General features: G+C 31.4%; 1 protein-coding gene across 14 annotated transcripts in view; it reads left to right on the forward strand.

The window, feature by feature from the left end:
* The window catches only part of GPHN (gephyrin), a 633,631-nt gene that overhangs the window by 402,035 nt on the left and 205,988 nt on the right, over window positions 1–25,608 (forward strand). For 5 of the 14 annotated variants that reach the window (XM_036843405.1, XM_036843408.1, XM_036843402.1 and 2 more), the window contains 3 exons: window positions 70–204; window positions 15,742–15,798; window positions 18,021–18,092. In XM_036843405.1, the coding sequence (XP_036699300.1) occupies window positions 70–204; window positions 15,742–15,798; window positions 18,021–18,092 (264 nt within the window). The remainder of the gene's footprint in view (window positions 1–69; window positions 205–15,741; window positions 15,799–18,020; window positions 18,093–25,608) is intronic. The other 9 variants (XM_036843404.1, XM_036843406.1, XM_036843412.1 and 6 more) reach the window with 2 other exon arrangements.

The following is a 25,608-nucleotide window of genomic DNA, read 5'->3' on the forward strand; positions in this document are numbered from 1 at the left end:
TGTGGGTATTGATTTTACATGTTGTTGGTATTTTCAGCATATTAAACCATACTTGTTCCTCTTGTCCAGATTCCAGACTCCATCATTTCTCGTGGCGTTCAGGTGCTCCCACGAGACACAGCCTCCCTCAGCACTACTCCTTCAGAATCTCCTCGTGCTCAGGCTACATCTCGCCTTTCTACAGCTTCCTGCCCAACACCAAAAGTAAGTACAGTTCCTTGGCACCTTACACCTGCTCTGCTATGTGAATCTGGGAAAACTAACCAACCAATATTTCCCTCCGCTTGTCAAGATTGGATTGCATGCAAGATAATACGATGAAAAATTAATGGGCTATAACACAGTTACTACCTAATGTTTCACAGATTGTCATATTAGGCCAACAATAGAGCAATAGAGATTTCATTCAAAATGCCTACTACCTCACAGCTATAGGTATTACTTTGTGTAGCTCCTGTTTCTTTGTTGTAGACTTATTATTTTTTAGCATACTTATTAGTATAGATGTGAAGTTATTTATTTATGCAGAGGATGAATGTGTTTCTGGCCAATAAACAGTAAGATTAACAAAATAAAATAATATCACCAAAGGGATTTTTTTTAACTTGTCCAGGCAGGGGTAGCTCCCTGCTCTAGTATCATTCCAAATTTTTTCAAACATATTCAACTTGGAATGTTGCTGCCTAATATTTGGAAACAAATCTAAATTGATTAGAAAGAAAGTTTTAATGCCAACCTTTGGGGGAGGGAGGAAGTGTCTTAGTATTTATTTTTTATAATTTTTCCCAAGTACTGAATCATGTAAGGGGGTGGGGGGAGGATTAGACATTTATTTGCTACCTGACATCTTCATGTATGTGAAAAATTGAGTAGCAAACCTAATTATGACTGTGATGCTTTTTCCTGGAATATCTCTTTCCTGGCAAAGTTAGTCATTTGTGCTTTCAAGTTTTCTATGGGATGGATCCACTATTGGCATCAAAAGCTTAACAGTAACATTCCTTCTTATTTAATAGGATATGATGTTAGATATCAGGCTATACAGTAAATTTATTTCAGGGCTCTCTAGGTAATTTTTCAAACTGGCTTTTTCACTGTCATCAGATTTAAGGACTTATGTAGCTCTCTTCCTCAATTCCAGCTTTTCTATGAGTTTTATGAATATTATCATTGAATTTAACTAGAAGTAATCTCAAGCAATTCTTGATATGTGTAGTGCAGTTGTTTTTACATTCCATGGTACAACCTTTTCAGCAAAGTCTTCAGAGTGTTAACTGTTGTATATCATTGTTTTTAGACTTGTGTCAAAAATAGGTGATATTAATTTTATAGTTTAAAAAAATTGAGGTCCTAAATCTTCAATAAAGAAAAACTATAAAAACATTCTAGATAGAAAATGTATGTTATACATTTATACATGGGGTGCCAGTCAGCTACATCTTCAACTGAATGAAAACATGGAGTTCTCAAGACATAAATTGGGTAGAAGAATCTCATCCATATCTTATAAATTTTTGAAACAAAATAATTTACTTGATTTCATTAAATTCCAACAGTATAAGTTGTACTCATTTATAAAGTCTGGGAGATAATTAAAGCTAAATGTTAAGTCCATTTTAAAAGTTTACTCATTCATCAAATATTAAGACCTTAATGATGGGAATACAGAATTATCTAAGACACAGTATTTTTTTCTTAGTGATATACTGTGTACATAAATATTTTAAGCTAAGTTTAATTATACATAGTAGTTCTTGAGCCTTTTTAAAACTCTGCAATTACATCTTAATTACAAAGAGAATATTAAGTACAGTTTTAAAAATCACTCCAAATTTCTACATTAAGTTAATTTGCTTATTGCAAAATTTTAGGAGAGAAAGTGACTTGTCTTGATATTTTTTCCATAGTTAACACTTAGCTGTTCACATTGACAGTAAATTCAAATAAAACAGAATATTTGAATATCTTTTTTTTCAGGAATTTATTTCCATATTTTTGTCTAGGAATAAGATTCTGTTTCTTTTAAATAATTTTTACCAGCACCAGAATGTAATCTCAAAGATAAAATTATTGCTTTGTTGTAATTTTAAAATTAAACTTTTACGGTTGAATCAGAGTAGTAATATAATAGAAAAATTAGTTTGAATACTTATTTTTTAAAAAGAAGTGAAGATAATCAAATTAATCCTCCTATTAAAAGTCTCAAATTATAAGACTGCTTAATTGAATGTAAACTAGATGCTTTTATATGTACTTTTATATCAGTGACAGACACAGTCTCTGCCCTCATGGAGTTTACAGTTTAGTCAATGGTATATTGAAATAAATAGGTATTTTTAAAACAAATTTATTTAAAATAACTGTTTAAATTATAATAAATATACTTTTACAGTAACTTAATAATGATACATTGAAATTCACGCTAAGAAGAAGTAAAAATGTGTAGTGATAGAAAATAAAAGGAGGGAAACCGCACTTAGATGGGATGATCAGAGAAGGCCGCTCTAAGGAGTAACATTTCACCAGGGACATGAAAGATGAATAAAACCAAACAAAAGCTTTTTTGCCAGATAGAGGTTTTGAGAATTATATTCAGCAGAAATGACCACCTTACAGGCAGTATTCACCAATCAAGAACTCTCAGACTAAAACTTCATTAGTACATAAATAACCTAATTCAGTGACTTCAAAATCCAACTTCAGATATCAGTTCTTTTTTATTTTAAATAATGACTTTTTGTGTGTGTGCCTTTGCCTGCTGAGTCAAATTACAAGGCGGTAGGTTTTAGCACGTAAATCTGTTCTAGATGAATTCTTTATTTTAATTTTATAGCATAAAAATTTAGGGCAGAGAAGAAATCAGAAAGAAAGTCAGGTTTCTAATTTGAGATATGGGTAAATGATGTTATTAACTATACTAAGGAATAAAAGAGAAAAAGCAAAGGAGAGTTGTTAATACATTTTGGTTTTGAATGTTTTCAATCTAAGATATGTATAAGACATCCCAGGAATGATATCTAGCACAAAATTAGAACACAAGTTGAGTCTGACATTGTTATTGTTACTGCGTCTTGGATGGGATATTTATAATTTAGTACATATTACTGTTAGCCAAACCCCATAGAAATCCCCCTTCCATGTTTCAGATTAGGCATGCAATCTGTCATGTGTAGAAATATATGTGCGAATATGTTTTCTTTACATCAGAAATACAATACAGTCTTAAAAGATCAGCACTAGAAAGAGCACTTGACTTGATAAGAGAAGACCTGGATTCAAATGCTGACTTCTCTACTTAATTACTACACTGCATTAAGCAACTTGCTCAACTTCTCTGAGCTTTTTGTCTATGATGAAACTGGTAATCCTTGCCTCCCCAACAGGGTTATTAATCTATTAAATAAGTCTTTGCCTGGTTCTGGGAAAGCAGTGGTGAGCAAATAACATTGTTCTTGGCTTTACAAACAGATAAAACAGGCAACTATAAATTATAATAAAGTATAGTAAGTGCTATGATTTATCAGCAGGAGTACAGAATACTCTGGGAATAACCATCAGAAACACTTACCCTGGTCTTTGTGAAAACACAGAAGGGTTAAATAACCAAATTATGATTAAAAACTAACAGTTCCAACCTTTCCCTCTGTAGCTTTTTATCATGGGGCAGCATTTAAGGTGAAAACTTTCTGTCCATTTGTATGTATGCATCTATTCCTGTTAGGTCAACAACTATAATATTAAACATTATTATGAATTCATGTTTTTTATGCTCACTGCAATATAATATCCTAGATTGTGCTTTGATCCTTTAAGATTCTCCAGCTATAGTGAGAACACGATCTATAAAACATACCAAGTTTGGATTTCCTTTTCGGTACACTCGTCACAATCTAATAAGGACAACAAGGTGTTATCTTTTCTAAACAGTTCTTCATAGAATGGCATTGTCTCCAGCAAAAATTTATTTGCTGAAATGACATAATATTTTTCTGTATGTGGGGAAAGTCGTTTCTCTTTCATATCAGATATTTTCTTTTAATGAAATCTGACTGAAATGACAAGTGATTTTTCACTTCTCTTGCTTGAGAACACGGTGAAGTATATTTTAAGAACAAACTTGGGATTTTAGTCTTTCATTGCCCTAAGTAAAGTAGTACCTAAGCCAAGAAAGTCAAATAGTATGTAGATTCTATGAATGGGCAATATCTAGAGGACTCAAGTTCTAAAATGGTGATAGTCTCCCAAAAATGGTTTGCTAAAAGAATAATTCTGTAACAAACTGTGTTTTAAAGTGAGCATGATCCACAACTTAAATGAGTTCTGATTTTCAATTATGAAAGGCAGCAGCACCTCTATTAGAATCAAGAGGCTTGTTGTAGAGAATAATGACCAGAACAAAAAAGAAAGAAAATTCCAAACTTCCAATCAATTCACCATTCCCTATAGATGTTATTAAAATAGAGAATTTTTTACAAAGACCAATTCAATTTTCCGTTTGTTCCCTAAGCATCTGAAGTTTGACTAAAATAAATAACTGAGTAAATGTAATCTCTTGTCACATATTCCCTTGTACCTCAAAGGTTAGAATAGAATTTTGTGCCCAGACTAACCAGCAAGTTCTTTTTTTTTCCTCTTAAGAAGAAAATATAAATTCTCCCTGTCTAATTAAACTAAACTTTATAAAATAATTAAAATGTATATATTGAAATATCTTTAGGTAGAATGTGTTCATTTAATAATTAGTAATAATGTCTAATGTTATATTCAAACAAAATGCAGAATTATGACTTCTCTCTAGGCTTCTGTTATTGTCCTTTGAGCAAAAGAATTTATATTACTCTGGTTAAAGAATATTTTCTTAACTCAGAGTTTTTAATGTGTATGTCTGAAAGGCAGTGTGATTTCCTTAACATATAAAAATGGCATTATTTGATCCAGTATCAGGGTAATATTTTCTCTGAGATATTTTTTCCTAATGATGTTAGTTTTTACAAACTATTCCATATTATCACCGCTTTCCTTTGTGAACATCAGGGTGATTGTGTAATATGGCTAGTTCATTGGTTCCCAGGTCTCTGGAGAATGTCATGAAATTTCTAAAATTCTAGCCTAGATCAAGGCAATAACTGAGGCCTGCAAATGATTTTCCACTATTTTTGAGAGCCTAAATAAAATCAGTAAGACTACACTAAACATCAAGTTTCTTTGCTTTTGTCTGAAGTCATGTCAACAATGGTATATCAACAACTGTTCAGCAGTTAATGACATTGTAGAAATGTATGGGTTCTACATGTGGAGTCAACAAACACCAAAAAAGTTGGGAAACACTGAATTAATAACATTAATTAATTTAATAAAATACATTCTCTGGACATAAAAATATAAGTTTTTTTGTGTTCCAAGTTAACTGTCCCATGGGGGCGTTGGTTATTGAGCAATAATATTCTCAACATTATTGGTCAGATCCAGCAGTTCTCAAACTTAATGGTCTCAGGACTCCTTTACACACTTAAAAATTATTAAGGACCTCAAATAGCTTGTTTATGTGAGTTATAGCTGGTGATATTTACTGCACTGAAAATTAAAACTTAAAAATTTTTTAAATGTTTATTTGCTTCAAAATGAGAATAATAAGGCCTTTCTATGTTAATATAAATAATATTGCTATGGGAAAAATAGTATTTTCCAAAATTTTAAAAATCTACTAAAAAAGATGGCATTGTTTTATATTTTTTCATATTCATTTTGATGTCTGGTTTAATAGAAGGCAGCTAGATTCTCACATCTGCTTCTGTACTCAATCTGTTGTGATATGTTGTTTTGGTTGAAGAATATGAAGAAACAAATCCAACCTCACAGTTCCGTAGTTAGAAAAGAAAGGACTATCTTAATAACATTTTCTTATAATTGTGGATATTCTTTGACACTACATCAAAATTTTTCAGTTGGTAGTCTATTAAAAGTTAGTGGAAGCGTAGAATCTAAAACCCTGTCAAGGACAATTTCATACTCCTATGTATTAAAATCCATTGGACACACTACTGTATATAAAATAAACAAGGATCTACTCTATAGCACAGGGAACTGTGTTCAATATCTTATAATAACCTATAATGGAAAAGAATCTGAGAAAGAATAAATAGATAGATAGATATAACTGAATCACTTTGCTATACACCTGAAACTAATACAACATTGTAAATCAACTATACTTCACTAAAAAGTTGTTTGTTCTGGGAAAAAAAAATCCATTGGTCTGTCCTGAACGTTTAATGGATCTTATATACAGGTATGATTTTGTAACATTTTTTGATCACATGGAAAATATAAGTTCTTCCAAGTGTTGACTATATCCAAAATCATTTTAATTAATACAACCACCAAGCTCATTAAAAACGCCTTGGAAGCATTGGAAGCTCTCAAGCTCATGGTGATGTACATTTTCCACAGTTCTAATTTTTGCTTAAAACGTAGAGTTTCTTCTTTGGCAAAAAAAAAAAAAAAAAAACAAAAACCAACAAATCCTGTCTGTTTTCCATGAATTGACAGTCTCATTTCATTCATTTTCAAGAAAATGTCTACCAGACATCTAAGTCTGAATAGTCATAGTTTGTCAGATGTTGTTTCAAGTAAAAATGGTGTTCTGTGTAAAACCTGGCTAGTTCAGCTTGCAACTCAAACTATTGCCTAAGTACTTTAACCTGAGACAACTGTCATTCTTTGTTATGCATCAGAAGGGTTTTATTTCATACTTTCCATTTTGTCACACTCAAGGGACAAGTTTTAATTAAATTGAGTTAGTATTTACTGTTTCATTGAGGAAAGTGTTAAACTCTTAGTACACAGTGGTGAATAATACAATAACTATTCACACTATTTGGATCCACTGCCTTGATTTTTTACTATAGTACCAATCCACTATTGCTTTTGTACTATCAGTGCAAATGTCAACATAGTGTAAGAGACAAATAATGTCTTAGTATTATTATTAAAATAATTTGGCCTTGTGGACCCCTGAAAGGATCTCAGGGACCCTTACAGGTGTGTGGACCACACTTAAAGAACTGCTAGTATAATCAAATGAGCAGAGTGGTTTATGTTTCTTGGAAACATCCTGGGTCAAAATTACGTGTGTTCTCTTTTTCATTTAGACCATGTTACAGTGGTATTCTCATTCCAGAGATCTTATTCTTTAGGGAAATGACCACCGGTACCATGCTTAATATAAATGATTCACCCTTGACACTCTGATCCAGATTCATTCTAGGACAGGGAACAGAGTTTCTCCTCCCTGATTCAAAATAATAGAAGACTTCACAAAGTCTTTTGAAGATACAACCAGAAAATGTAATTCCCAGCTAACTTTACTCATCTCCAATGTGATTCTACTTCTATATTTGTATAGTAACTAATGTTTCCCTAGGGTCTCCTTTCTACTTATAGGTGCACAGAGAGCCCTCTTTTAAGTCATAACCTAGTTGATGGAAGATAGTTTTATTAGGGATATCTTTGGGGATGTCTTCTTTTTTTATAACTAGTTTGGAACATTTAAAATTGGTGAGATTTTAAATAAAAATACAATTTTCAGCTATTTCTAAAAAAATCAGATTGACATTACTGGGCCAGCACGACATATATCAGTACTCAGCTGGCATTGTTTATACCCTCCAGCCTACTTTACTTATTTGCATTAAATGCCTGGCTCCTATAGACTTTTGAGTAACTGATTTCCACTCTCATTCATTATTGTCTAGTTTCTCCTCATTTATAACAACATATTTATTTTGCTATTTATTCTAGTTTGATAGCAAAACAGATTTTTGAGACTTCAAAAAAAGGATTGTTTTCATATCGTTTCTAACAGGAGAGACACTATCCAGTATGGTATATTAGTTGTTGACATTTTGAAGAAAACTAAAATAGTAATAATATATTTTAGCTATGAATTTTCAGTTTACAAATTATTTTAAATGGTTGTTCTTTGACATTCTGCTAAATATACAGGATTTTACATTGATTTCTGTTTTTCGTTCATCTAATTAAGTGTCCCCTCTACGTTTTATGTACATTGAAAATTGAAAATGGAATTCCCCCCATCCTTTTCTTATTATTTAATGCTCACAGAATTATATTTATCATTGAAACTAAGAATAGCTTAACTGTGAAGTGTACGATCGCCACTTTGAAATCTGAGTTGCAAATGAAATTTGATTAGCTAGCCTGAGAAGATACAGCTAACTAGAAATTAATAGCTATAGAGTTAACAGTTTTATAGTTTAGACAGTCTATAAGTGGCATGGTCTTTTTTTTTTTTAATTTAAAAAAAGTGATATACATGCTCATTTTAGAAAATTAATATAAGCAAAAAAAAAAAAGAGTTCCTGTAAGACTGCCTTTAATAAATAACAACTGTTAAAACTCTGCTTTTATCATTCTGGTTTTTTTCCCATGCATTCAAGTATTTTATATAAATGGATCATTATGGCAAGGCAGCGATTAAGAGCTCTGGTTCCGGAGTCTCCAGGCTTGGCAATGAATCTCAGCTTTATCACTTACTAGATGTGTGACTTTCAGAACGTTACTTCACCTCTATAACCTTAATCATCTGTAAAATGAAAAATAATAATACTATTTGCCTCATAGGGTTGTTTTAAAGTTTAAATTTTAAAATGCATATAAATCACTTACCACAGTGTTTGAAATATAAGAAACGACCACTAAATGTTAGCTATTGTTATGAAACTATATTTTAACCTATCTCATTCATTTAGTAACATTCTTTCTATGTCATGTACATCTTTACATGTTTTTAAATTATCTTCTACAACATTAATATCAATTATTGTTCAGTATTCAAATTTGTGGGTATAGCATAGTTTTTTTCACCAGTCCCTATTTTGCATATTTTAGTTGTTACCTATTTCCTAGTTTTAAATATAATGCTGTGATAGTCTACTGGAAGTGAAATGTTTTAGAATCTTCTCTTAATTAAACTTAGCGACTTGTATTAATTCTACCTTTGTTGAAAGTGTATGCCAAACTTTTAGGCCCATGGTTCCCATAATTCATATGGTTATCAGGAAGAGATCATTTTTGCATCTTCATTAATTCAATTCAATCATATTCTAGAAGGAGCAGCCTTTAGCATTTGCTTTTGACTGATTTACTGACAGCTATTTTAAAAATTATGGATCCAAAGTTGTTTGAAAAGTCAACAGTATTGAGTATGTAAAAGTATTGCACTATCAGGCACCAAATATTGAGTATCAGCCCTAGTGTGCCACTTTATACCTTTGTTAGAACTAGTAAACCTCAGTTTCTATATCTGTAACATCATCATACTAAATTAAGTAGCCTCTAAAGTCCCTTCTAGACCTATAATTCTATTCCTTTGCAATAAGTTTCTATACTGACTGAATAAATATTATCATTCTCTTTAGCCCTTCTCTCTGATATTATGTTAATATCCAATTAATGTAAAATAATTTACATTTATTTATTTCAGCTTTTGCATTTCATGCTACTACATAAAGTTAAAGATTATGAAGTGAAAACGTTCTAACTTCGTTTAAGATCTTTCTCATTTAGGTCAAGCTTTGTCTCTGTTAAGTGGAATATTGTTTTCTCTTGGTATTCACTAGCATTTTGTTTAAGTTATAGGATGACAGGGAAGTGAGAACTGTAGAAATACAAGGAATAGTGAAATTAAGAATACTAGCTTTCAGTTAATTTAATATCTTTGTTTCCTATAAACTTCTTTTTAAAGGTTTGGGGTATGTTTTGTGTAAAAGCAGCTCAACAAAAATAATCTGTGCCATCATTATTTCAGCAGCAGAATTGATTAGATATAGCCATGATTCAAATCTATATAGTTAACTGGCCATGTCTCATTCATGACTTTAATAGACAGCATATACCAAACTAAATTATTTCCTAGATCTTTATATTTTTAAATGATACATGTTCTAAAATTGGCCATGTATTTTCTTGCCCAAAACTTCAGGATTATCTGCTCTCCCTTTTCATCCTACTTTCATTAAAGACAAAACACATTAATTCAGAAATTCATTCAATGAATATTTTTAGTGCATATTATGTCAAGTACTGTGCTAGGTTTTGGGAATATAGCAATGCATAGACTTACTAACCATGACCTCAAGGATCTTATAGTGGAGCAGATGTGAAAAAGAAAAAAAAAAAAACAAAAATTACAACAAATCTATCAAAGCTTTGATAGCCTAAAAGAGCTCTTCTAATCTTATAGGGGAAAAAAAAAGAAATAAAATGAGTAAAGGGCAGGAATAGCCATTTCATAAAAAGAATTAAATTCAACAGATAAATATATGGGAAAAAAATGTACCCTCACAGAAATCTGTTAAAAATTTTGTAGTCAAATTGATAACTATTTTTAAATTATAATCATCCGTGCTATAATGAGCAGTGACATGAATATTCCTAGTCACACTAGTAGGAATATAACATTGTATAACCTTGCAAGCAAACTATATATATAAAAAATTTTTTATGTTTTAACCAATCATATTATTTCCAGAAATTTTTCAATGGAAGTTATCAAAGAGGACATGAAAGACTTATGTACAAGATTATTTATCACAGCATTATTCATATTCATGAAAAATTAGAACCAACCTTAATGTCTATGGTTAAATAACTTGTATAATAATATGTATATATATGAGTTATTTATATAACCTAAAAAATCATATCTTTAAGAATATTTAATGACATAGGAAAATGCTCAAAATAAAATATGTAGTTTAAAAAAGTACTAAACAAAATTGCATAGGGATTAAATTACAGGTTATTTTATAATCTATATTATTTTTTAAACCAGAAATATGTAAGTTTTTGTTTGTTTGTTTTGTTATATAGACAGGATCTGGTAACGATGAGGATGGATGTCTTTTGCCTACTTTTCAGATTTATGGCAAATCTTCATAAAGCCAACTATTTGTTTGTGTTTGTAACTCTGTTTATACCAGAGCATTTTTATATGCAGGCTAAGCCATTCCAAATCTTGCTGGATAGAAAATTATATTTCAATGGAAGTTTGAAAATAAACTTTTTTCTATCTCCTACACAAATAATAAATAATTCTTAAAAACATACTATTTAAAACTTATCTATTTCAAAATGCCTAATAACTTTTTTATACCATACCTGTGATGGGCTTCATTATTTCTTTTTAGACAGATACGAAACTTGGGGAAAAAGAGCATGGATTGAATTATTCTCTGGCTAGTGGGCAGGAAATAACTTGCTTAAAAGTCTAATTTTGTATAGATTGTATTATTTTGGAATCAGAGCTATTATAGAAACTTAGGGATCAAAATTATAAATGTACAATAAAATATAAATAAATATTTGAAATGTTAATAAACCATTAGAAATCGGAGCCTTTAAAATAAAGGATTTCCTAAGTATAAAAACTTTTGTAAGTGGGTGGGGCAGTTGGTAGAGCTGTGACTTGCTACCAAGTTTCTAATTTTTGACTTAATTCTTCATTATTCTTTGCAATATTTCCTTGAACTTCTCTATCCTTTTATTGGTTTGCCTTTCTCCAGAAATGCATTAGAGTATTTATTTTTCCCCGACACACTTATAGAATTATTGCTTCTCTTACTTTCATTTCTTTCTTTTCTCTTTTTTAGTTTGCCTTAATAAATCACAAGTGAAACAGAATTGTTTTACAATGAAGCACCAGTTTTACTGAAAGGACTGAAATATAGTGAATTGAAATATTAACCAGATTCCCAAAAGAATTTCTTTATTTACAAGAGTTTGTTTAAATTTTGAGTTCTCAAGTAAAACTTTTTTAAAAACCTCCTTCTCCAGTCACAACTACCAGAAGCAATCTATAGCTGTACCAATATGTTCTGAGTGATACTGGTTGGAAGAGAAACAATTTCTAAAAAAAAAAGTTTTCTTTCCTGTCATTGATACCCATACTTTAAAAAAGAAACTGGCATAATAAAATAGGATTAAAAATGTCTGTCTCTCAGGGTAGTTCTGAAGGTAAGTTAGATAATTCTAAAAATAAAACAATTCAATCCCTAGGAAAAACAAACAAAATTTTTTTTAATCTATACAATCTTAATCTAAATCAATACAAAATATATCAGGGGAGAAAAAGGGGAAATCTACATTAGTCATTCTATAATGAGAGCCCAAATTTAATGAAGAGAACTGAGAGCCAGAGAATTTAATATAAGCTATGCTTTTTTTATTGATATGTCTCCAAAAAGCTAATGGACCTCTCTAAGACCTGCATTCTCTCATCAATAAAACAAACACACAAAATATATAACCTTTTCTCACAGTTCTTCACCAAACATCTTGCAGCTAAAGAGATGTGTTAATGCATACATCCAGTGATATGGGTGCCTACCTTAAGTGGCTTCTACAACCCCCAAATTTCTTGAAGTTTCATATTTTATTTCAAAAATCAATATCAAGTTGGATTTCTACTCCAAAATCTTATTTTTGCCTTTAAAAAATATTACACTTACAGCTACTTATTATTGGCAAGAGAGATGAGGGTGAGATGGGGTGATTTTCTACTTTGTTAATAATGGAAATAATTTTACAGTGAGCTCAGTTTTGGAGAACTGAGCTAAATCAAAGGGAATCAACAATCCGTATTGTGTTAGCATCCAGGCAATTTCTTTTGTTGCATGATATATCTAAAATTCAAGCTCTTATTAAAAAAAGGTGAATACGAATAGCAGTCATTTCACTACTTTAGTGACCACATCCTGGTAATTAATTCCTGAGGATAGATTACCCAGTAATTAATTCCTGAAGAAATATTCCCAGAATGTTGCAAAACAGGTGATATAGTGCAATCTTTTCAGACAATTTTTAATGGATATCTTGTTAAATATATTCAGGCTGAGAGGCTGAATAGAAGATTGAAATGATTTTGATCCTCCGATTTATGTCTTAACAATCTCAGTAAAAATATTTATAAAAGGATTTCTTCAAGGTACAAAAATCATTAGTGATAATATTTTTTGTTTTGCAGGTAACATTTCAGTTTTCATATATCATTATTATAAACTAATAATCTCAACCAACCTGTAATCCCTACAATTCTTTACATCCAATTCTCAAGCTTCATTTATATTGCAGTGATTTTATATGTAGTATAAACATTTGCAGTTTAGCCTCTCTTAGTTATTGATACAGAATGTTTATAGCCTCAGAAAAATATGTATAAAATTAGCTAACAATGTGAGGCTGTTATAATTATCATGAAGAGTAAAGTTCATTTTATCCAAATGCTAATCTTTTGTGATTTCTTTTAAATTCTAATCAAAGAAAAATAGTAATCAAGTATCTGGATTAGCTGTGAATTTCTTTTATTTATACTACTCCATCATAATTGATGATTAAGGGTTGACTAGCATAAATGAGAGCATTACGTCTTAAAATCTATCGATTTGACTTTTCTCTACAATTCAAATTTTAGTATATGTGACAAATCTTTTTCATATTCTTTCTGAAGTTTTTCAATATTAGGGATAATTACCTGTATCAGGAGCCACAAAAAATCACATGGCACTTGATTTACAACCACTTGTGGCTTTGATAACCGCATTGGTTTTCTAAAGTCTTCCTCTTACGATAGTTAAGGATTCACAAAATCAGATTTAAATACAGAAAATTGGTGTCAAGCATTGACAGATGAGCTGTCTGCTCCTAAAAATCTTTGTGTAAATTGGTATATAGTCTGTTTTTCATGTTCAGAGTTCAATGGTGATTGTCTTTTCTCTTCTTATATTTCATTCTTTAAGCTTCTGTACTTGCACTTGCATTTGGAATTGAAATGATTTAGGAAAAATTTCATCCATACATTAATGTGGTAACATAAAATTTCTTCCATAAATGAGATAGATAAACAGACACACAGGGACATGTATACATATACGTCCTTTTATAAGCATCAGGTTTTTTCCAACCCATTTATTTCCAAGCCTATTAAGGTAATACAGCTTTAAAGTAGAAACCAGGAACGGTGGATGTTGGTCTTAGATTTGTCATTAATGTCCTGTGTAACCTTGAAGAAACTACCTCATGTTGCTGGACTTGATGTAATTTTAAGCTTTCCAGAAATAAAAGATAATGTAGAAAATGGTGTTCACTTGTTACTATATAACAATGCAGTTTCTAAAAGTTTTCAGAAAGCAGCATGAAACATTAGACTCTATATTTTTTTATAGAAAACTACGTTGTTTATAATCAAGATATTGTGTCAATTTAAAATGGAAAATAGCTTTTGATATAAAGATGTTCTCTGAAATCAAAGAAAATAGCATAAGAAAATGACTAAATAATATGAACTCACTGTCCATCCAGAGGCCCTTTCTTATAGACTGTTTCCATTCTAATTAGTATCCACTGTTTCTAAATTTAAGAACTCTGTTCAACCAAGAAGGGTAAGAATCAGTGATTATCTTTAGGGTACAATATTTAATTAATGTTGAAGAATTAGTAAAAAGTATTTATATCAAGTAAAACCAAAAGTTGACACAATTCTTATGGATCAAGATGCTGTTTTTCAAAGTGAAAATCCAATTTTCTCAGTATTATTCCTAAGCAATCTACTTACGCTATCAGAGATATCCTACAAGGGATAAGACAACTATAGCCTGTCTCCAGAAACTATAATTTTGTAGCACGGTCAGATTTCTTATTTTTCCTGAGGGCTTTAACACTGGGAATTTGGCATCACATTGATACTTCATCAGTTGTCTCCTGATACAAGCAAGAGAATCACAACTAACTTGAGCTATGCTGGTCTGAATGGAGACTGTCATTCTGCACATGTAGGAATCCATAATGTAAAAGCACTTGGTCTGAAGCTTCCTTCCAATCTCCCCCCTACTCTTTTTTTAGTTTGACTTCCTCTTTAACCAAAATATTATTGTTACAGCTCTATTAAAAAGCAAAGGAATTTCTAGTTTATACCTAACCTAATAAAACACTTTGGGTTTAGAATCTTCCTTTTCTCATTTACACAATGAGGTGAAACAAATTTTTAAAACAGCAGTTTTACTTTTCTTTTTTTCCTATCTTACCCAAAAGGAAAAAATAACTGAAATAACTGAAAGCTTTGAGGGAATAAATGTATCTAACTTTGGTCTGGCATTAAAATTTTCTGGTTGGGCAGCACAGTTGTTTAATTGGGAATCTCAGTGACAGCTGAACAACCTCAATGCTTGGGTTAACAAGCAGAGGAGCTTCACTCTGTCACCTGTCAAGAATGATGCTTGTCAGGACTGATCTTTCCACTTAAGGAACACTCATGTTTCTAGTCATAGCACTGATGTTTTCTGATATTACAATGGAATAGACACTAAAGGAGACAAAGTTTTCTGCATAGGTATATTTGTATTTCTTTGTTTTTCGTAAGCCAAATGCAAATGTAACACTACTCCAGACACTGCTTCATGAGAAGTCCCCAAGATAACAAAAGTAAGTGCCCATTTCCTCATCTTAGGAATAGTGTCATAACAAAGACTGAATTCTAGTGACCAACCTGTCTGCAGAGCATGTCATATAGCCTCTGGGTTAGTTAACTCCTTGGCTTGGCCTCCTAAGATGTATCTCAAAGAGTCAATTGATGTTTTTGCATGTATTATTTACTAATGTTTAGAAAAATTTTTAAGTTCACTTTTTCTTTATTCTGTCTTTTTTACCCATCTTCCCTCACTGTAGCAAATTAGACGGCCGGATGAAAGCAAAGGAGTTGCTAGTAGAGTTGGATCCCTCAAAGTAAATATGTTTCTAACATTTTTTGGCAAGATTTCGTCTATAGCCTACACTACTTCCTTTTTGGAGGGTGGTGGGAGGAAGGGGGCTTTTTCCATTTTTCACCATCCCATTTTGTTTTATTTTAATATTTTTATTGGCTGTTGGGTCATTTTTGTTTGTTTGTTTCAGCTACACATAGAGCAACCAGCTGAAGGCAAGCTGCCAAATAACTAGCTTTGAGTGGCACCACAAACAAGAGAAAGGGCAACTGCCTCATTACAGGTGCCTGTAACTTGGGGTTCTAGAGTAAACCGTTCCTCTGATTGATGTCACTGACTATGTGTTAAGTTCCTGTTACACAGAGAACTAATATTTATTTTCAGAATGTTATATCCCCTTTTTACTTTTTTTTGTTAAATGTTATTTTAGTGTCATTACCATTTGTAGTTCATTCCAGAAAATAATTATTATGAGTTAATAACATGTATTTTATATATATACATATATATATATATATATATAAAATCTTAAGAATTAGAGAGAAAAGGAATTTCATATGATGCTTGCTAGTATAGTGGGCTCACATATAGCTAATAGTAAGCACTCTTAATCCCCTTTGTTTTATTTGTCAAAAGTTAAAAAATGTATATAACAATCAGCAGAAACTGATATATATATATATATATATATATATATATATATATATGTTTGCCCATTTGTGTATGTGACCTACTAATACACCACTTAAAGATTTCTGATCTAATGGTCCCATTTGGTAGTTGTTAAATATCCATTTGGTCAATTTATCTTGGGCACTCGATACTCTAACATTTAATCACAATGAAAGGTAAATAAATTATCACCCTTAAGAGACATAGACATAGCCAATTAACCACTTTTAATGCTGCCACCATAAATGCAAGTTAGAAAATTTGCTGAATTTTAAAAATATGCAGAGAAATCTACCTCAATATTAACCACTTCTTCTATCTCAGTCCCATTTGTCCTTACAGCAATAGTAACTGCTAAATTAATCAAAATGACATAATTCACTGCACTGGGATGTCCCAAAATTCAATAACTACTTTGAGGCTAATATTAAGTCATTTTAAAATTTTACACACCTCCAATTTATTTCCATTTAACAATTTATGGAGCACTAATTTCTGCACTCTTTCCTCTCCTTGCCTCTTCTGCCTTCTTAATTTTACTTTTTTGTTGTTGTTTATTTATCTGTGTGTGCACACACATGAGTGCACATGGATGAGGGTGTGTCTGTATGTTTGTGTCCTTTATTCCAAACAAGCCATCTTCTCTGTTCTCTAACACTGCTATATACTGGGTAGCATTTTTTTGTTGTTGTTATTTCACTAAGAATAATCAGAGGGGATGGGAAGTGTTGATTATATACCTATTTCAGAAGCGAGGCAAGCTAAAATTATTTAGTCAGAAAAATATGACGTTATGTGTCTTGATGATATATCAGTAGCATTCCTCACTGTCTACCTGTGAGGTATCATATTTTAATTTTTTAAGGGAAGATAAATCCATTATTGTTGAGACTATGGATTATGACTCAGATTCAAGTGAAAAGGTGCAGTTTGACATAACTTTTTGGAAATGACTGATAGTGAAATAGAGATAAAATGGCATCCATACTGCAGCACCATCTGTTATAAACTGGATTGTGTGTGCGAGTACGCGTGTGTTTATCTCGAAGTTCAGCTTTTGGATGTGTAGAACTACAAGTTGTAATTGTATGTTTATTGTTTTTAAGTGTATATACAATATGATTATGTGTATACACATAAATATGTATAAGAACAAAATATACATTTTAGGGTTCAATCAGTTTATTTGAATATGGATGCAGCCTTAAATCAAAAAGAGTGTTTGGGAAAGAAAGGCAAATTTCATAATTTTTAAATGTCTTTATTCCATATTTCTACAAAATAGAAAATTTTAAAGTGAATCTCTAGAGGTTTATAAGGATAGTTAAGGTATTTATTTTCTCTAACACTTTGGGGAGAAAAGAGGCTTTAATTAAAATAAAATATTCTCTTCCTAGTCACGGTTTATTGAGCATGTATTCTTGCGCTATACAAAGATCTTCGACGTTTTGAAATGTTTGCCAAAGGCAGTGAGAAATGTATAACGCTATGATCTTATTTTTAAAAGGAAAAAGGAAAACTGAAAAGAGACCAAGTTGCTTTTTCAATTCATTTTCTGATGTTTACATGTAGCTCCATCGAAAGCTGGAGGAGCTCAGAGATCACCTAGAAGGCAATGTGAAAGGATACTCTCTCAGAGTAAATGTACGATTTCACCTGGTGATTTTTTTTTTTTTTCCTAAACTTCTGCTGACTGGTAATTCCAAATCTGATTGGTTTGTCCTCTCATCTCCATCTTTTTTACTTTCTGTCTCTTTTCTCCCTATCTCTTTCTTTCTTTTCTAACTGCAGCTTCATGCTCACATTTATGAAAGAAAGATTAAATTAGCATAGAAGACCTTTAAGCCACACTAACATTGCATTTGATTTAATAGCATTCTGGCTCCAATGCAAATTAAAACCTTTTTTTTTTTTTTCAAAATCTGTGTTTCTTATACAATTGTATAATTCTCTGATGATCTTTTCATGAGACTTCATTTGGAGCTTTTCCATTTACTGTGTCTTCTGTCCCTGTTGGATGTGTCAGCAGGATTATAAATTATGGGCCGGATCCAAGTGATAGAGCCTTGATGATTCGATTTCATTTGTCAAGGAAAATATTCAGTGTTAGAGTCTCATTATAGGTAATCTGGCAAGTAGATACATCTATTCTGAGTTAATAGACTTCTCTTAACTCAGACTCTTTGGGAATAGCTATAAGATATCATTTTTTGTCTAAAAATAAGAAAATTAGGCAGTAGGAATCTTCACTATGAACACTATTATGTAACATCTTACAAATACTTGAGATAATGGCTAATATAATATACCCAGGACAACAATGAAGGAGAACAATACCTTATAGCCACTCAATACTGTACATACGTCATATAGGCATACTAACAATAGTATTTTTTGTGACTGATAGTTCAGACTCAGAATGCTTGGTCCTACTCCTGAATATATCTTTTCAAGATAAATGGAATTAAAATCTCTAAAATGGTACATGGTATAAATATGGTAGAAGACAAGCTAAAATATTACAGTAAATAATTTCTGGCTCTATTTAACCTTGACCTCGTATTTCTGAGGCTTTAAAAAAAAGTTCCTATGAAACTTAGCCCTGATTTACTTCTCCCAAGATTATTGTCATACATTTAATTCATATTGCTATAATAATTTTGTTATGAAGGATAGAATAAAAAATAATAGTGCTATGATAATTCTCTGGTTTCTCAGCTTTGTTTTTAATTATATACTATGTGTATTTTGTATATCTCTTCATTAAATTTCTGTTTACTAAAGTTCAAAGTTTTTTATTAATATCAGTCATTAAATTCTGATAGCTAAACAGAAAAGGAAATTAATACATGTCTCATTTTTCTACTTCTTTCTTTTGAGCCAGTCCTTCTTTTCAGTCATATTCTTAGAGAATTTGAAAAATTACCCACAATCATCCCCAGAATCTATCCCACTGTTTTAAAAAAAATAAAAAAGATTAGTATGAATTTTATAATTAAATCAGTCTAGATATATCTGGATATCATTCTAGAAACTCCTAAAAAGATTCTGATAATGTATGTTTTTAGTGCCATACTCTTCCCTAACCAGTCATAAAAAATGATATTATTTTTCTTTCAGTGAAACCAAGACCAGAAAGTTGAGACTTGCTAAGGTCTATATGGTAGGGAGTTTGTGTTAGATTAGGGTTAAATTGAAATCTCTGTGCTTTGGAAATTGGTTTTCTCATGCCACTCTTCAATTTCTTTTTTTCAATACCTGTACTGCATGATGGAGTACATAATAACTAGTCTCAGTGTCTTCATCTTTTGTTTCATTTCACTGGGTCACACTTTGTTCTGATTACCTTTCTTCTAAAAAGATTGAATATAAGGTGTATCCTTCTAAGATTCCTGTTAACTAGAAAAGTACGGAAAAACAAAAAATATATTGTCAAAAGGCAAATAATAGTATTTTCTCTACAGAGTTCAGCTAGGAAAAGACACAAATCAAAATCTTAGCTGAATGTTCCGTGTCTCTCCTTCGCTTTAATTCTTATTACCCCAGAATGCCTTAAAATATGCCTTGTATATTAAAAAATTGTTGCTTAGAAGCAGAATAAAGTTATTCTAAGTACCATACGCTATATAAACAGATTTCGTTTCTAAAATGAGATAAATTGGCATATAGTGACCATTCCATTTTGTGAAAATTTATTGTAGGTGTCCACACAGAAGAGCAAGTATATGAATGCCTTTTAATTCATTGAACATCGCTAAATATTTCAATAAGATGAAAGGTTCAGAACCATGTTGCCACTTAAATATCTTATTTAATAGTTGAAGAAGGTGAGACATCATTCAGAAGTTTGGGATAAGGATTTAATTAAATTATTCATGTTTCAATTGGTATCATCTATATGATATATTATTTTTTAGAGGAAAGAACCCTGCATTTTTATTTATTACTTATAATCAATGATATAAAGTAGACTATTGTATTAAGAGGTAATTTTTAGAACAGTATTAAATTTTATTTATTTCTCATATGAAAACATACTTTTTAATTTTACATGGACTCTTCTATAGCAAAAAGTAGGATGCATTTGATTCTTGAATTCTAAGTTAAGAATGTATCATCTTTTTCTGTACTTTATACAAAACTGAAGTATTCTGAACCCTAAATGAGTTTTTAGTAATTTTAATAATAATAAAATTATCATCTTGTACCTAAACAGAGTTTGCCTAATTTAACTACTGCAAAAATAACTACAAATCCTTAGATTGATAATGTGTTGAGAATAATGACTGAAGAATGAAACCACATAAAGGAAAAAATTAATTTTCCATGTAATCTAATGCATGAATCTAGTAGGAAGTATATAAATCAGACAGAGAAAGACAAATACTGTATGATATCACTTATATGTGGAATCTAAAAAATACAACAAACTAGTGAATACAACAAAAAAGAAGCCAACTCACAGATATAGAGAACAAACTAATGGTTACAAGTGGGGAAAGGGAAGGGGAAGGGGCAACTTAGGGGTCAGGGATTAAAAGGTACAAACTATCACATATAAAGCTACAAGGATATATTGTACAACACAGGGAATATAGTCAATAGTTTATAATAACTGTAAATGGAGTGTAACCTTTAAAATTATGGCTCACTATACTGTACACCTATACTTACATAGTATTGTACATCAACTATACTTCAATAAAAAAGTAATTAATTAATTTAAAAGTAATGCAAAAAAAAAAAAAGTAATGCAGACAGATGATAATTGGAAAACATAAGATAATGCAAATGAATTCCTTTAAGTAATGTACATCAAGGTAAATTTATAAAATTGAAGTTAATTCATTAAAGAGCAATAGGGCCCTGGGAAGCTTGAATGTTAAAACATTCAGGAAAAAAGTAGATAAGTACTCATGAAATAAAGACAAAAAGAAAAGAAAGGAGAGGAATAAAAATACCTCAAAGCCACAAATTTTGTATTTTCCCTCAGTCTATGTAATATGATGATACATTTCCATTCAGCTACAAATATATACAGGTAGGTTTGGGGTAATCAAATATGTTAATTTTTTAAAGGCTTTAATAAACAGTAAAATGGAAGGTGACTTATGAAGACAGATTATTGGCACATAAGTGAACTAAGAAGAAAGGTGATGAAGTAGAAGGAATATGATAATTATATGTACCTGCTATGCTAACACAAAAAAAAGGGATGGTATTATCTGAAGTGGAAAAAGTTAAGGGAGGAGTTATCACTTGACTATATTTTTATTAAGTTTAAGAAAAATGTTTGAATCAAGCCAGAAACTAATATCTTTTGAAGTGTAGTTTTAAAATGTTTAATAATTTCCTGAGTGCCAAAATAAGACGAGTATGAAATAGGGTAATACAAATAATGAATTAGATGGTTGTGATTTTATGTCTTTCAAGATCAGTATCTTCATTCCAGCTTTAGTTCTAAACTAACTCATCTTATATTGTTGATGAATTGTCTTTGGGTTTTTTGCACTTTTTTATTCATTAAATTAATGCTGTAACTCAGGGGTCAGCAAACTACAGCCCTTGGGCTAAATCCTGTTTCTCTTTTGTGGGCCCATGAGCTAGGAATGATTTTTGCAGTTTTAAATGATGGGGGGGAAATCAAAAGAATATCATTTTGTGACATGTGGAATATTATATGAAATTCAAATTTCAGTGTCCCAAAAATAAAGCTTTATTGAAACACAGCCACACTCTTTCATTTGCATATAATCTGTGGTTGCTTTTGCAGTACAACAGCAGTTGAATAGTTATAGCAAAGACCATATGGCACATAAAGCCTAAAATATTTACTATCTGACTGTTTACAGAAAAAGTTTGCTGACACCTGCTAAAACTGGTTAGTGTGTCAAGACGACATTGACAAAGAAATTATTATAATAGAGATTGTGTGAAATTATCATCATTTTACAAACTGAGAAAAGGAGAGCTGGTTATTTTTTCTGAGGATGGTGTCAGATCATTCTGCATGGAAGCATGCGCTTAAAAAAGTTGATCCCCTGAAATTTTCTACCTTTATGTTTTTATTCTTCCTTTTTACACTGTTTATTCTGTGCTCTTCACATGCCAAGCACACATACATGCACACAAGGTAAACTCACTATGGAATTACGTTAAACCCTTCAAATATAGAACTATCATATGGATAAAGTATAGATTATAAATTCCTCTTCTTTGGGGAGCCCCTTACAGAGATTTAAAGATAATTTCCATTCTTGCTCTTTAAACTTTTTTAAAATGTGTTTTTAGAGTATTTTTGCTGTACACATTGTATTTTTCTGTTTATTACTTCCTTGCCTCTTAATAAAGATATTTCCCCTGAAAACCACGATCAACTTTTGATTTCTGCTAAATTTCCTGCTTGACCTCACCTAAAATCATACCTTCTATAGGAAATTTCATACAACTAAGAAAGACACCCTGAAGTGATCAAGTAATACATCATATCTTAATATAGCACTTAAAAATCTGAAAGTGTCTACATTGAATCAGCCTACTTTGATTGAGGTGAGGAAGAACTACTGGAACATTAGTCCTTAGATGAATAATCTTTTGGTAGCTTTTAAATGAGTAAACATCAATTTGTTTATGTACTCTACTTTCTTTAAGCAAATTTCAGTGTTTTTTGGTTCTTGTATGTAGAACATTGTTTGAGCCTCCTGAGTCTTCCTTGTTTGACATTTTGGCATTTACTCATATTAATAATATGTGTTTATTTACTATTTAATTTATAACATGTAACATCCTGAGTATCTTGGTAGATAGTGTTTTGTAATATGACCAGATTACAGTAATGGTGAAGATGACAGTAAATAAATTTTAAGAATATCTCTTTGGAAAACAGGCTAATTTTGCTATCTTTCACTTTATAGAATTCACTTAACATTTAAAGTTAATTAATGCAATTCTGAAGTTTCAGTTCTACTGAAAAATAACAAAAATCTTTCTTCTGCTTTGAACCATCTATTACTTATAAAATCACCTGCAGTAGCATAAGACATCATTTGGAGTGGAAGTGACACATCTGTGAGGTGTTTAATGCTTACGGTGGAATTGCCTTCTCAGAATTGACATTAAGACAATAGAGTACTAGTAAAAGATCTCCTTGACAAGTAAATTTCCCTAGTAATTGAAAATGGAGAAGTGAGGGGGAAAAAAAGACAAGACTCAAACTATTTTGAAAGATAAAGTTTTTCAGTTTTATGGGTATAGTTACAGTAACAGAACAAACATGCAGAGGAAGGCTTTCTTAGAACTAGTATCCTGCTAAAGAAAATCAGATATGTATGTGGTTGAAAGAAAGATTTAATTTCTTAATATGTATAGAATTGATCATATTTTAGAAACTACCTCATAGTAAATCATTAAGTGGCAGTGATACATTTTATCACAAATCTTTGTGATGGTAAGTGTAAAACCTTCTGAATATTATTTCACACAATTCAGTTTTTGAGGATAGAAGAAAAAGATTTTGTATATTCACTTATTCAGTAAGCCATTATTGAGTGCCTACTATATTCCGCTCTGCTGGGTGCTGGAAATACACTTAAAGAACAGATCAGATAATAAGGACATTTCTGATTTCTCCACTGTGCCATCTTCTTCTTTACCTTATTTCCCTACCCTAACTTTGTATTTTGGAACTTCCTAAAGAATTTGTAACTAGAAAATGCATGCTTGAGTATTTAGCTCACATGGCATTCTGACAACATAATGAAAGAAGAGGCCACAAAATTGAATGTGGCAGTGTGACAACCTAGAAAGTAAGAACAGGCCAGGAAATTATCAAGTGAAAGTCATGAAGATTAAACATGGTTTTAAGTATAAAATAGTTATCACAAAAAAATCAATGAAACATTCTGATAAAAGACAGGTCTGGAGGAGAGTTTTGTGGTTAAGTTTTTTTAATATCTTTTTGGTGTTGCTACTGGCTTATTTGTTTATTTAGATTCAGTAATACTGAATGGATTCAGTAATGAGAATGGAATAGTAGGAACAGGAAATTAGAATCAGAATACTGATCTGGCTTTGGTGCCCTCTTTAAACAGTAATATGAAAATGTACAATAGAGTCATTCTATAAATAATCTCACATGTAGTTTGCTAGTGTTAAGACAGTGAGATCAGTGTGGTACCATAGGAAAAAGTGACCAGTGTTCCACTTTCCTGTTAACCTTAAATGAGCATCTTCTGAGCAAGATCATACCAGATTCTGATCTGGGGAGCCATCTCCATCATGGATTTTTTTTTTAAGCCAGGTATTTTTTTATCACACAGTTCTCCTCAAATAGTATGAACCTTGAGATTTCAAGCTCAAGTGTCTGTTTATAAGGCTGTTTTATTATCTGGCAAATGTGTTGGTGATGGAGCCTTCTAAACTTCCGAGACCCTTACTGTGCTATCATTTCCTCTTTAACAGTGTTTTCTTTTCCCCACTGCAAAACCAGGCTCGGCTTCCCTCGTGCTCATCTACCTATAGTGTATCTGAGGTATACTTTGCACGTGTTTTCTTACATGGTCAACAACATGCTCGCCCTCACCATTTTTCTTATTTTATTTTCCTTTTGCCTTAATTTATTTTGCCTTGCACTTTGCACTTGGCTGAAAGAGATGAAGGTACCAAAGGGGAAAAGTTAGCTGTTTTATGGGGAAATTTCTATATTTTCATACAGCACTTTTCTGAGTAACTTTTTTTTGGCAGTCACTGTATCACATTGAAATGGTTAAAGCCCAAACAGCCAACTTAATTGTGGCCACCACCTTAATTCCATAAAGATTCCTTTGAACTGGGTAATTTGTTGTTAAACTCATGTTGGCTAACAACAAAGATTCCAGTTTGCAGAGCTGTATAGGTCTGTCTCTGGTAGCTGAAGATTTACATTAAATTAGTAACAATCCTGTCCCATTAACCATAGACAGAGGAAAGCCTCCAAATTGATTATTAAATGAAAATTTAATATGATTCCCCTATTTTTACGTAAAATAGAAGATTCACTCCCTTTTAAAGAACTGATTAGGTTACTCAGGAAAATAGTTTCCTTGATACTTGTATAAGGTTCTTAAATTAAAATCTAGAAAAGCTTACCACTCATGAGATTCATGTTCTTTTAACAGAATAC

This window comes from Balaenoptera musculus, chromosome 2, assembly GCF_009873245.2.
Source record: "Balaenoptera musculus isolate JJ_BM4_2016_0621 chromosome 2, mBalMus1.pri.v3, whole genome shotgun sequence".
Taxonomy (NCBI): Eukaryota; Metazoa; Chordata; class Mammalia; order Artiodactyla; family Balaenopteridae; genus Balaenoptera; species Balaenoptera musculus.